General features: G+C 39.6%; 1 protein-coding gene across 2 annotated transcripts in view; it reads left to right on the forward strand.

Moving 5' to 3' along the window:
* The window catches only part of FRMD6 (FERM domain containing 6), a 45,853-nt gene that overhangs the window by 16,205 nt on the left and 16,592 nt on the right, over positions 1–13,056 (forward strand). For both annotated transcript variants that reach the window (XM_008070508.2, XM_008070509.1), the window contains exons 4-8: positions 30–106; positions 2,484–2,670; positions 5,818–5,973; positions 9,614–9,679; positions 10,543–10,611. In XM_008070508.2, coding sequence (XP_008068699.1) covers positions 30–106; positions 2,484–2,670; positions 5,818–5,973; positions 9,614–9,679; positions 10,543–10,611 — 555 coding nt within the window. The remainder of the gene's footprint in view (positions 1–29; positions 107–2,483; positions 2,671–5,817; positions 5,974–9,613; positions 9,680–10,542; positions 10,612–13,056) is intronic.

Genomic DNA, 13,056 nt, shown 5'->3' on the forward strand with positions numbered 1-13,056 from the left:
CCTGATTTTTGTGTGTGCCTTTGTTTTAGGGTATTGACCAGTTTGGCCCCCCCATGATCATCCACTTTCGCGTGCAGTACTATGTGGAAAATGGCAGATTGATCAGGTATAAGGGCAGGGAGAAATTCTAGGCCTTTACTTCCCCACAGCACTTCTTTGAACATGTCAAATAAGTCACTTGTTTTTATTGTTTGTCTCTACCTGTTAAAACATGAACTCCATAAAAGCAGTGATGTTTTTCTTTCATCTTTTTTACATACACATGTATCCTCAGTCCCTAAAACAGAGATACAGTGGCCACTCAGTAAATATTTGTTGAATGAATGAATGGTAAATGTTAACAGTTTCACTGGCTCTCATTTTCTGTACTCCACTTTTTCATGACAAATCAGTCTCCAAAATGGTATTTCTTTCAAGAAGAAACTAGTATTTTTGTGAAGAGATTGATGAAAGGATTATAATCTTTTCTGCTGATGAGGTAGGTAGTAGGTCAGGGTCAGGAATTCTCCTATAAAAGTTCATGGGTGTTTATGTAGCCTGGTTATATTTTCAGTGTTTGGGGTCTTGCTTGTATTTTTGGCAATAGCTTTAAAGCCAAGATTAAGCCCAGTAAAGCTATCCTGTGAGATTCTTTGATGCGATTTGACAAGGGCAGGTAATTGATTCTTTTTCTGGAAGTGAGTACATGAACCATTCCTATGTTCATGATACAAATTCAGTATTCAGCATTTCAGAACTCAGTCCACACAGGAGGATTCAGTGATGGAAAACTTCCAGAGGTAATTTTCTTGGACGATAGAAAATACTAGAAATGGGAAGTCCGTGTTTTACATATATGTTTGTATCATTTCCAGATACAAATGAAAAAGTAAAAAATATTAGCCCATAAAAATGTTTTTAAAGTAAAAAATATTAGCCCATAAAGAATATTTTTAAAGGTGAATAAATCTTATTAGTTATTCTCAGTTTATATAAATGTTTCACTCAGTTTACCTGATAAATATGGAGTGACCTGCAAAAGAAGCAACATCTATTATTTAACAACTAATTAACCCCCAGGAGCTGATAAATGTTGGATTCATCCCTGTACTTCTGCTCTTACTCCCCAGGGATGGACTGGTCCAAACAATGTACAGTTGACATTATAAAAAGAAGTGCTCCTAAAAGTACTCTGTCCCAAGAGGGAAAATTTCATAAATGTTATATTTTTTAAACTCTTTGTAGTTAAACCACGGTCTTGGTTAAAATAAACCCATGTAGCCGGGCTCGGTGGCTCAGTCTGTAATTCCGCGCCTTTGGGAGGCTGAGGTGAGTGGATTGCCTGAGCCCGCGGGTTCGAGACCTGCCTGGGCAGCAAGACCTCATCTCTACAATAAATCAAAAAATCAGCCGGGCGTGGTAGCGCATGCCTGTAATTCCGGCTACTCGGAAGGCTGAGGAGGAAGGATCGCCGGAGCCCAGCAGGTCGAGGCTGCGGTGGCCGGGAGCGGCCACTGCACTCCAGTCTGGGTGACAGAGTGAGACTCCAACTCAAAAAAAAAAAACATAAAATAAACCCATGTGTCTTTATTATTATCTACTAATGACATTAACTGTGACTCTCAGTTAAACATTTATCCCAAAATAATATGGAAGCAAATAAGCTTATTAAAAAACATGCCCACTTCTTGCATGTTTACTTTGATCGTTTTTAGAGCTTTGACCATGGGTTGCCCCAGTCAGCACTTCTTAATGTATTTAATGGGGATTATTTATTTCTGACCTCAACACATCGTCATGAGTACACTGTTAGTATTTTCTCTTGTGGGGAGTATAATTGTTATGACATGTGCCTATAAAAATACACCCATAAAGTAACATTCACTTAATAAAAAAAACAAAAACCAGATTGAAGGAAAATTTTGGGTTCCTTCTTCTCAGAGGAATTTTTTTTAAAGAACACTATAGTTAAGCAAAAAATTTTTTTGAAGGACATATAAACAGAAACATTTTTTAAAGGGTCTTAGAGTATTTGTAGTGTGCTCAGTTAAAACATAAAACAAAAAAGAACAGCCAAACCTGAAAGCGGGATTGCCCCTCAGATTTGTCCTTGTTTATGTCGTGTATGCAGCATGTCATAGCAGAATTACTTTAGTACAGACGACACATATCTAGCTTCTATTCCAATGCTTGTTCCAGTGAAATATTTGCCATATTTGAGTGGAATGACTCAGACCCTTTTCCCCTTCCCTGAGTGAGTCAAAAGTTGTAAGCCTTGGGAAATGTTAGCTTTGTTGTCTGGGTAGTCTGACTTGGGGTTCCAACCCCCCCCACCTCAGTGAGGCAGCAATCAGGTATTAGCTCCAACCTTCCCCTTTGCTGAGGTGGGGGGGAACAGAAACAGAAGGGCTGCTGTTGCCAGATGGAGAGCAGGATTGGGCTCTGTTTACACGCGATTGGATTGTTGCATCAAAATGAGGTTCTGCTTTCTTTTATTCTCCTAGTGACAGAGCGGCAAGATACTATTATTACTGGCACCTGAGAAAACAAGTTCTTCATTCTCAGTGTGTGCTCCGGGAGGAGGCCTACTTCCTGCTGGCTGCCTTTGCCCTGCAGGCTGATCTTGGTAACTTCAAAAGGAATAAGCACTATGGAAAATACTTTGAGCCGGAGGCCTACTTCCCATCTTGGGTAGGCACTGTTTTCAAATTCTAAGGAGTGTTTTCTCTAACACATTTCTGGTTCATTGCGCTGCTACTCATGTTGCTTCTAGAAATGGGAACTCAGCTGTTTTCTGGCCACTCAAATGCCTCATGATGCGCAAGTATAAATTTAACACTTGACCAGGTGCGGTGGCTCACGCCTGTCATCCCAGCACTTTGGGAGGCCTAGGCGAGAGGATTGCCTGAGCTGGGGGGGGACGGGTCAAGACCAGCCTGGGCAACATGGTGAGACCTGGTCTCTACATAAATCAAACAATTAGCCGGGTGTAGTGCCGCGTGCCTGTGGTTCCAGCTACCTGGGAGGCTGAGGTGGAAGGATCGCCTGAGCCCAGCAGGTCAAGGCTGTGGTGGCCATGAGCATGCCACTGCACTCCAGTCTAGATGACAGAGTGAGACTCCCAACTCAAAAAAAAAGTAACACTTGAGAGTGCAGTACATGTGATGTCTCCATATACTTGGTCTGCTTATGGTTAATGGGTGAGAGGATTGCCATCGGTCCCAAAACGGTGGAACTTGGAATTTGCCCATCTCCTTTTGGCCTTCACAAGGCCTTGACTGTCTTATCTACTATGACCAGAGCAGCATATTCCCTCCTTTAAAGGGAGAAGAGCATGACCCTTCAGAAGGTAAGATCATTCACAGCCTTTGCTGTGTGAGAAAAAATTTATGTCAACTTCTTGTCCTACACTCCCAGGAGAAGAACCACCCCCCTGACTTCAGCAAGAAAATGTAGGTTATTCCAACGCAAGCTGTCTCAAGGGCCTTCTCCACCCCTCCTTGTGTGTATTTCCATTCCTCCTCAGGTCTCTGCTGTGTCATCTCTGTCTCCTGTATCATGAGTCTCTCCTCAAACTAACTCTCCTCTAGTCAGAATGCACAAAACATGATTGGTTCTCACCCACTCATCCTCAGGAAAGAAGAGCTACTACTCTTGCCTGTCCTTCTCAGTAAAGCTTCTTGAGAAGGTAGTGAGTGTATGTTTGACATTTTGGCTTTACTTCCCACATGTGTTCCTGAAGCCACCTTAGTCTGCTTTCTTTCCCCATCAGTCCCCCCATGGTGCTGTCCCTGGGGTCACCAGTGGCCTTTATATCGACAAATCCAATGGACCCTTTTCACTGAATTTCACTGCTGTATTTGACACTCAACCACTTCACATCTTGGAAGATCATCCCCATTAATGCTTTTAACAATCGCCTGCATGCAGGCAACTCCCAAATCTGTTTCTCTTGTATCCGTGAGGTAGGTGTTTACACCTAGGCACCTCAAGCTCAATGATTTAATCTTCTTCCCACCTCAATTCTATGTATTCCCACCTCTCAGCACTTGAGAGCCATCTGGATTCCCTCATCACTGTTCTGTCTCCTTGTCCATCCCATCAGCTGCATCATCCTATAACATGTATGCTTGACTACCAATTACCCAGCTTCAGAAATACAATTATCTTGTGTTTTTGTTTGTTAGCTTTCCCAAGCATTCGTTGTGTCTCCTCAGTCGTAGTGCCTACAGCTTTGCAGGGCCCAGCTCTCAGCCGCTCTACTGCAGAAGCATGCCCCAGCTTCAGGCTACTTTACCATGTACAGGGGCTCCCCTATCACCTGTACCATGACACCCAGGTTCCCAAGCAAAACCTAGAAACTCACAAGGATGTGGTTCCCACATCCAGCTTCTTTTCTGCGTGTTCAGCACCTTGAACTGTATGTTCTGTCAACATCCAGCACACCTGTGGGCCTTTCTGCAGTTACTTTAGCTAGTGAAGCCGCCTCCCTGTTTAACCTGGCTGACTCCTATGCATCTTCTAAGCCTCAGCTCAATTGTGGTTCCTTCTGGGAAGATCATCAAGGGATCATCTTGATTCCTGCTCAGGGGTCAAGAACATAAGTCCCTGGACATAAGTGTTATCTGTCGTATTTTCACTTGATCTGTTTATCTCTTGTCCCCAGTAAAGTAAGGGTTTGCTAGTATGTTCTAAAATTTTTGTCAACTGATTTGTAGACTTCTCTTGTGGAAGAGAAGTTACACTACGTGTCAAGCTATTGCTTGCTGTCTGTGGCATGTATTTATGTCCTCTAGTTATCATCAGGTACTCCCGAATCTTGGTCATTTAAACCCAGTTGGTATGCCATGGCACCCAGTGTGCCAAGGTACCAGTGTCATCAACTGCTGGGATCACCAAAATCGTCTACTTCGGTGCCCTCAAATATTATTTCCAGTGTTTTTGACGTGAATCAAGGTTGACAAGTACTAGTGTAGATGATCACCATGGAAAAGGAATCTAGAGAAATCTGTAACTTGAGTTCTCAGCACAACTTGACAGTTGACTAGTGATGCATCACATTTAATTCTCCGTAAACTATTTAACAGGAAGAAACAAGATGTCAGTATCTGCACATACATTGTAAAACTATAAATTCTCTTAATTATTTTATTCTGATCATTTTAAGCTCCACTGTTTTGCTCACATTGTATACTTCTTTCCATATTTTATAATTCTCGTGAAGTCAGCTAAGACTTTAGTCAGCTTTTCTCTTAGCCTGTAGCTGCTAGATGCTATCCACTTTTGACATATAAAAGCTCAGACTACTGTCTGATGAAAACCTAAGTCACAGTGAATCACAGTGCATGTTTGAGTGAAACTGTTCTCTCGTAAGTATTCCAGCAGTGTTCATTATCAACCTTTTATGCAAGAACCACAAATGTTTCAGAGAATTCCTCCCAGTCCCCTGCCTTCTGTGGATTAACAGGCAGAACCTCCCACTTTGTGCCTGTAATTTTCTAAGAGTTAAGTAGGATAGTGTGTGCAAAATTATGGAAATTTGCATAAACTTTTTTTTCTATTTGACTTTAAAGCCAAGAGAACGTATTTTTTCCGTTTCTTATGATTTTTCTTCTTAGATATTCAGCACTGCAGTTAAATGGACTTTAACTTCCAGTACTTGCTGATTCAGCCTAGCAACATAACAGATGGTGAAAACAGAATAAAAGTGGGAATTTTCTAATGGAAATTAGCCAGTTTACGTGGCCTATTTTAGAATCTTGTCCTTTCATAATTTTGGGGATGGGGCAGTACGTCATTCCAACAAATGTTGCATTGCAACCCCTTGTATTTCAACAGGTTGTTTCCAAGAGGGGGAAGGACTACATCCTGAAGCACATTCCAAACATGCACAAAGATCAGTTTGCACTGACGGCTTCTGAGGCTCATCTTAAATATATCAAAGAGGCCGTCCGCCTGGATGATGTTGCTGTTCATTACTACAGACTGTATAAGGTACGAAGCACAATTTCTGAGAAAAAAAAAATACCTCCTCAGTTAGGATTTCAATTCTTTTAAAATTTGTTACTTCATTTATTAACAGGCTTTTAAAAGAGTGTCATTTGAGCCACCATTTGTTATCATAGGTCGTTTCTGTCTTTCTTCCATGCCCTAGAGATGCATTGTTAATACCCCATCATCCTTGAAGGGCATAATTGAGTTCCTTAAGATCTTTTTGGCTAAATTCCTAAATTCTTAAAGTTGTGGTTTTGTGTGTATGTGTGTGTTTAACCTTAAGAAATTTCAGTTGGAGTCAGTGGTGTTTCTCTGACCTTGAAACAGGATGAAGCATTTTTTAATGATTCTGATAGTGAGATGACAAATGGCCACAAATTGTGAATAAGTGATTATGACTCTATTTTTCTCTTCAGATCTGCTCTTCTACTTTGGAGAGTGACGTTTGTAACTTGTTTGATCAATAATTTTTAATGTTCCTCAATGTGAAGCCATTCCTGCATTGTATTCATTAATTATAAGACCATCACCACAGCAGCTGAAGTTTATCGAGTACTGTGTTCATAGGGCACACTTTATTTATTTGTTTGTTTGTTTAATCCTTATGACTATAAAAAAGAAACTGTAATCTTCATTTTACAGACCAGGAAACTGAGGCGTAAGGAGATAAAGTAATTCTCATAAGATCACAAAACATTATGGCCGAAGCCAGGATTCAATCCAGGCCTTCTTGATGTGCTTACGCCACTGTACTCCATGCTTCCTTCTCTCTGAAGTTTCTCACTTCTGTGTATCTCTAGCCTCATTTTTCCATGCTGGGGCAGGGGTGACACACTCAGATAACAAGGGACTATGCTCAGGGAACCCCTCATGCTACTCTTTCTCATCTTCTTGTCTTCTCTTCCTCTACCCCCTCCTACCTACCCTGTCAATGTCCCCACGAGCGCCACTTCATTGCTAAGTACTCTTGAATGCTCACTTAAATATTCAGAGGTATATTCTCAAACCAAATGGAATGAATTGGTTAAGAGCATGGACAGTTGGGCCTGACATCTGGAACTAAATCCTAGCTCGGCTTTTTACTGTGTGACCTTAGACAAGTTACTTCTCAGTGCTTCATTTTTTCCATAGTGAGGACAGTAATAAATCTATCTTTTAGGACTGCTGAAGACTAAAGAAATTATTGGATGAAAAGTGCTTAAAACAGGCCCAGGCACATGTTAAGCATGCTGTTAGGCTTGCTGCTGTTACCATTACCATTGTTAGTATTGTGTTTGCTGTCTCTATAATGCCCTTTGTGGTAAGATTAGCATAACTAGACCATTAGGGACTGGGCTTTAGTTTGGATGTATTGCTCAGTAATCTGCTTAGCTGGCTCAGAAAACTTAATGAGGGACCAACGTGATAGTTTTTCTGTCTCTTCCATGCCCAAGAGATGCATTGTTAATACCCATCATCCTTGAATGGCATAGTTGAGTTCCCTAAGATCTTTTTGGCTAAAATTGTGGTTTTGTGTGTGTGTGTGTGTTTAACCTTAAGAAATTTCCATTGTGATACCTCAATTTACATGACAGAATGCAAATAAATGACATTTTTCATTACTAATTTCTATTTTAAGACGCAGTAGAAGTACAAACAGTGTGTTTGAAAGGCTGTGGCTTTGGAATCAGGTATCAGTTAGAAGCCCTATGTCCTTGCTCACTTCAGCAGGGAACTGAGGCCACTGTAGCTGCAGTCTTGAGCCCTCCACTAAGTGGGCATGACATTTTCAATATACTTTGCAAGGTTGGGAAGATTCAATGATTCAACGAGATAATGATTCTGAAATAATGAGGTAGAATACCTGGCATGTTAGCGGGTGCTCAAATATCAGTTGCTTCTTACTTCATTTGCTGGGAAGGCTTGCTCTTTTAAAGAATACTATTAGCTGGGCTCGGTGGCTCAGCCTGTAATCCTGCACCTTTGGGAGGCTGAGGTGAGTGGATTGCCTGAGCCCACGGGATCGAGACCCGCCTGGGCAGCGAGACCTCATCTCTACAATAAATAAATCAGCACGCCTGTAATTCCAGGTACTCGGAGGCTGAGGCGGAAGGATCGCCGGAGCCCAGCAGGTCGATGCTGCGGTGGCCGGGAGCGGCCACTGCACTCCAGTCTGGGTGACAGAGTGAGACTCTAACTCAAAAAAAAATATATATATTATTAAGGAAGAAGAATCTTTTTAAAAAGTAGATATCCCCAATTTACCTTTTGTGTAAAAAGTTAATTTTTAAATTTACCTGAAGGTATGGTTCTTCTAAATGGTATAGGAAATGACTCTCTTATCTGCTTAAAACAAGATATTTAATAAAAATGTAACAGAATCAAATGGGGATATTGTTACCTGATGTGCAGTTTTCATTCTTTGGAGAAATCAAGTGACAGCTATTAAATCTGCTTCATTTAGGGGCTGCTCATAAACTGGAAATAAGGTAGACAAAGGACAGGGAACATTCTGAAGAACACTACTTTATACCCCTTTCCCACAAATACATACCTTGTATGTGAACAGTCAGATGTTTATGTGCACGGTTTTATTTGAGAAAACTGTCAGTACAGACTTGAAAGGGAAATTGACCAGAACTTGTATAGGGATGCACTGGTTTCTCCTCTTCAACCTTAAACTGTGTGTCTTTCTTGATGTAACAATATACTAATTGGAAAGAAACAGCCTAAATAATAAAAATAGGCAGTGTCTTCCCTTGACAGTGCCAGGTGAGGAAACATTTTCTGACGATATTTCTTCCCATGTTCATGGAGAAACTGGCACTAAGTTAATCAGTATCTTTACATATTATTTTATTGTTTTTATTGAGAAATCTCATAATAAAAATACTTATTGTATTTATTTTTTATTTTGAACCTCATACCTCATATATACTTCTTATAGATGAGCACTTAAAAGATATGGCCAGAGTTCAAAGTATATGTTTAATTGTTGAGGGTTTTTTCCCTTATAATTGTTGTTGTTTATTTGTTACAGTTTATGGATTAGCTGGTAGAATATGTATTATATGGGCAAGTGATAGTTGAACTTCATAAAAACAAGTATTTCCAAACTAACCGAAAACAAAGCTCTCACAACTTTATTATCTGTCCTCATGAGAGAATCTAAAATATTTAGTCACTTGCCTCTAATTTTGGCTTCTGAGCTGGGAGATTTGTCCAGTTTTAAACATATGAAGTCTGATGCATCTCAGAATACAACTAGAACATTTGATTTAAGATTCTAAGATCTGAGAAAAGCTTAATCATAAGATGGAAGATTAAAAAAACCAGATGACACAAAAGCCGCAAAAATCGTCTTTTTTCCTGGAGTTCTCAATAATATAAAGTATTTAGAATATTGTTGGATATGGAAGTGTTTGTAATATAGTGAAAACACTAAAGCTTTGAAATCTCAGGGATTTCAGAAGTAGAATAGGCCACTATTTATTTAATATGTGCTCATGATTTTCTTAAATCCTGTAGAGATGTAGAGCAAAGTTGCTTTAAGTAAAAAACCTTTCAGTTCTGAATTTCAATCCTGAGATGTTTCTTTAGTGCTAAATTGCCCACTGTATAAAAAAAATATATAATTTTTCATCAAATCTTATTCCTGCAGGATAAAAGGGAAATTGAAGCTTCACTGACTCTTGGATTGACCATGCGGGGAATACAGATATTTCAGGTTGGTAAATGAGAAATAAGTGTCAAATGGTACTGACCATGTCTTACTCTTGCAGTGGGCCTGTGTGGTCCTGCAATAGGTTTGGTAGTTCATTCTCAGCCACTGGCTGTTCCTTATTTCCTGTTTATTTAGCACAGATGTGGATGATGTAGAACAGATGATGTGGCTCCGCCTGGTCCTTAACAATAGTAAGATCAACAAGCCAAAGATTAGCCCAGGTTCATCACTAAAAGATCACTAACAGATCATTATTACCCCAGACATTTCTCTCTTGATTTCTCATTGGTTTTAAATATTCTCTTTTATCCTCTGGAGCACTTACAAGTTGAAAGAAAAATAACATTTTAATATGTTGACTGACCAGACATTTTAATTTCCGTTACACTTTTCTGATAAAACTTGTCCCTTGAATAAATAGCAATGTCACTCTTCAGCAGGTGGGATGGTGTTATCAGACAGCTATCAACAGGGGAGGCAGAATACCTCTTTTTGTAAGACACAGGAAAATATAAGAATCTCATATCTTTGATGTAGGCTAAATATCCAATTATGAAAGTCTGAGTGCCTTATTACACCTCTTGAATGCCTGAGTCATTTGGAAATTTTATTTAAATTTAGAGACAGGCCAGAAGGGAAAAGATTGCTTTGAAAGGACCAGTTAATACAGTCACACAGGAACCAAAAGCTACAGGATGTGTCACTAATCTTCTAATTACTGTCTGCACTTCTCCAAAGAGAGTTGGGGACCTTTTTCAGATTTTAATTACTGTATTTTAGTTTTCAGGGAGAAAAGTTAGAGCCATTTTAGAGTATTTGTCATTTTTCTCATTAACTCTATATATGCATTGTGATTCTTTTCACAGAATTTAGATGAAGAGAAACAATTACTTTATGATTTCCCCTGGACAAATGTTGGAAAGTTGGTGTTTGTGGTGAGTTTAAAATAACTAAATTAGGAACATTTAAGTAATTGCTTATTTTTATGGATTTTTGTTGTTTTGTTTTTAAACAATATGTCTTGGGCACAAAAGTTGTTACATTTAAAAAGTTGATGTTGAAGATAATTTGCTCTCTTGTATCCTAATGCATGCATTAGCTCTGATCCTTGTCACGTGTATCAGTAGTGAACTTGAAGTCAAAAATCTTCTAGCAAAAGAAACTGCTAATTTTAATTTGTGTGTTTGGTCCCTACCACACTCCCCTAAGTTATTCTAATTGTAGGAGATAGTTGATGGGAAAAGTACAAGGTAAGTTCCTTAAATAGAATTATCATAAAAAGCCTACAGCAGGGGGATTGGAAAACAGAAAGCCATAATCAGAGTAAATTACTCTTAGTGTAGAGGTTAACTGGTTCTTTAGGAAGTTACTTCTTAAGGGCAAAGAATATAGAATTATATAAAAAGATGTTTCTATTAATATCTGACTATTTAAAGCTCAGTATTATAAAGAAAAACCTACAATTCTTTCCAAAAATGTACTCATATTTGTACAATATAGAGACTGATACAGATAAGAATTTGTAGACATGTGCTTCTCTCCCATAAGGAAGATGGCCTATATAAACAAAGGGCTACCTTGCAGATAGAATGTGGGCACCGACTCTACACTGCCCTGTGAGTCAGAAGACTTGTTTCACATTACCTTAATTACTTGGGCACGATTCAATCTGATTCCACTTTACTCATACACTAAGTGAAGACTGACCTGCCTTCTCCTCAGTGGCTCTCTCTTGTCCAAGCTCTTTGTGAAAGTATCTGAGCTGTTTGATTTTTTTTTAATGTGTGTGTGTTTGTGTGTGTGTGTGTGTGTGTGTGTGTGTGTGTTCGTGTCCCACTCTATGCCCAGGCTAGAGTGCAGTGGCACGCTCATGGTTCATTACAGCCTTGACCTCCTAGGCTCAAACCATCCTTCTGTTTCAACCTCCCAAGTAGCTGGAACTGTGAGTGCACATCACCATGCCTGGCTAATTTTTAGATTTTTTTTGTAGAGATGAGGTCTTCCTGTGTTGCCCAGGCTTGTCTCAAACTCCTGGGCTTAAGCAATCCTCTTGTCTTGACCTGCCAAAGTGCTGGGATTTACAGGAGTGAGCCACCAAGCCTGGTCTTATGTCCCAAATTAAGTGGTAATAAAATGCATGTATGAAATGGAGCTTTTTTAGGTCCTGGACTTGTGGTTATTGAATCTAGTTGTATATTGGCCTTACCCGAGGAGCTTGTTTGAGATATGGATTTCTGGTCCTTATCCTCCTCTCAAGGAATTTTTGACTCAATGGTCTGTAGTAGAAACCAGGATACTGTTTTGCTAAGTTTTACCAGATAATGATTCTCACAACCAACCAAGCCCTGCCTAGCTGTGTGACCTTGAGCAAGTTACAGAAACTCTCTGTGCTTTGGTTTTATTCCAAAATGGTGATAGTTGACCCCTGCATAGATTTGTTGTGAGGATTAAATGAGTTAATACATGTTTTGTGCTTGAAAAGTTTCAGTTATTTGTATTTCAGCATTAGGATTCACTGGCAGTTCCTTTAAAAAGAAGTTAACAACAGCAACAATAAACACCTCTTCCTATCTGGGCTTTACAAACCCATACTACTTTGTGCCGACTTTAAATGCGTGTGTGATTAAAATAGCCCTCCCTCCCTGCTTACCTCTGCCTTCCGGCTGAGAATCATTATGTCTGAACTATTCCTTTTGTAGTTGCGCTATTTATTGCCAGGAAAGTTAAAGGAATTCATAATATCCCATAACTAAAGAACTTTGCCAAACCCTCACCCCCAACTTAGAACTTTACATTAATGATCCCAGACTTAATGAGATTCCTTACATCTCTCCTGATAGCTGTTTTTTCTTCTTCTCGTCTGATCTCCCTCCAGGTTTCTCGTAGACATCTCCCATTCTTCCTAAACCCCAAATAGATATGTCCTACCGTTATAACTCCTTACTTGTTTTCTTCCCAGAATTTATCATAAGCTATGATTATTATGTGTGTGTTTGCCATTTCTCTAACTGGGATGTAGTTTCATGAGGATGCAAACCTTATCTGTCTTATGCACTGCTACTTTTCTTCAGTGCTTAGCACAGTGGTGCATAGTAAGTGATCAATAAATACTTGAATGTATGAGTCTCTTCTAGAATTCATCTTGTATGCTGAGTTAAGGTGTTGGGATTGCATCTGGGGATACTTCAATGATGGGCCCTTCTTTTCTCCATGAGACAAATATCCTGACCAGCCAGAGAAACCAAAGATATTCCTCAGCTGTCTTACATAGTCAGTGTTTTCTGAAAGACCCTGGTTAGATGCTTCCTTGAATTTTTTTTTTTTTTTTTTTGAATTGGAGTTTCACTCCGTCGCCCAGGCTAGAGTGCAGTGGCACACTC

The sequence above is a fragment of the Carlito syrichta genome, unplaced genomic scaffold, assembly GCF_000164805.1.
Source record: "Carlito syrichta isolate Samal-C Ts95f unplaced genomic scaffold, Tarsius_syrichta-2.0.1 Scaffold313468, whole genome shotgun sequence".
Classification (NCBI taxonomy): domain Eukaryota; kingdom Metazoa; phylum Chordata; class Mammalia; order Primates; family Tarsiidae; genus Carlito; species Carlito syrichta.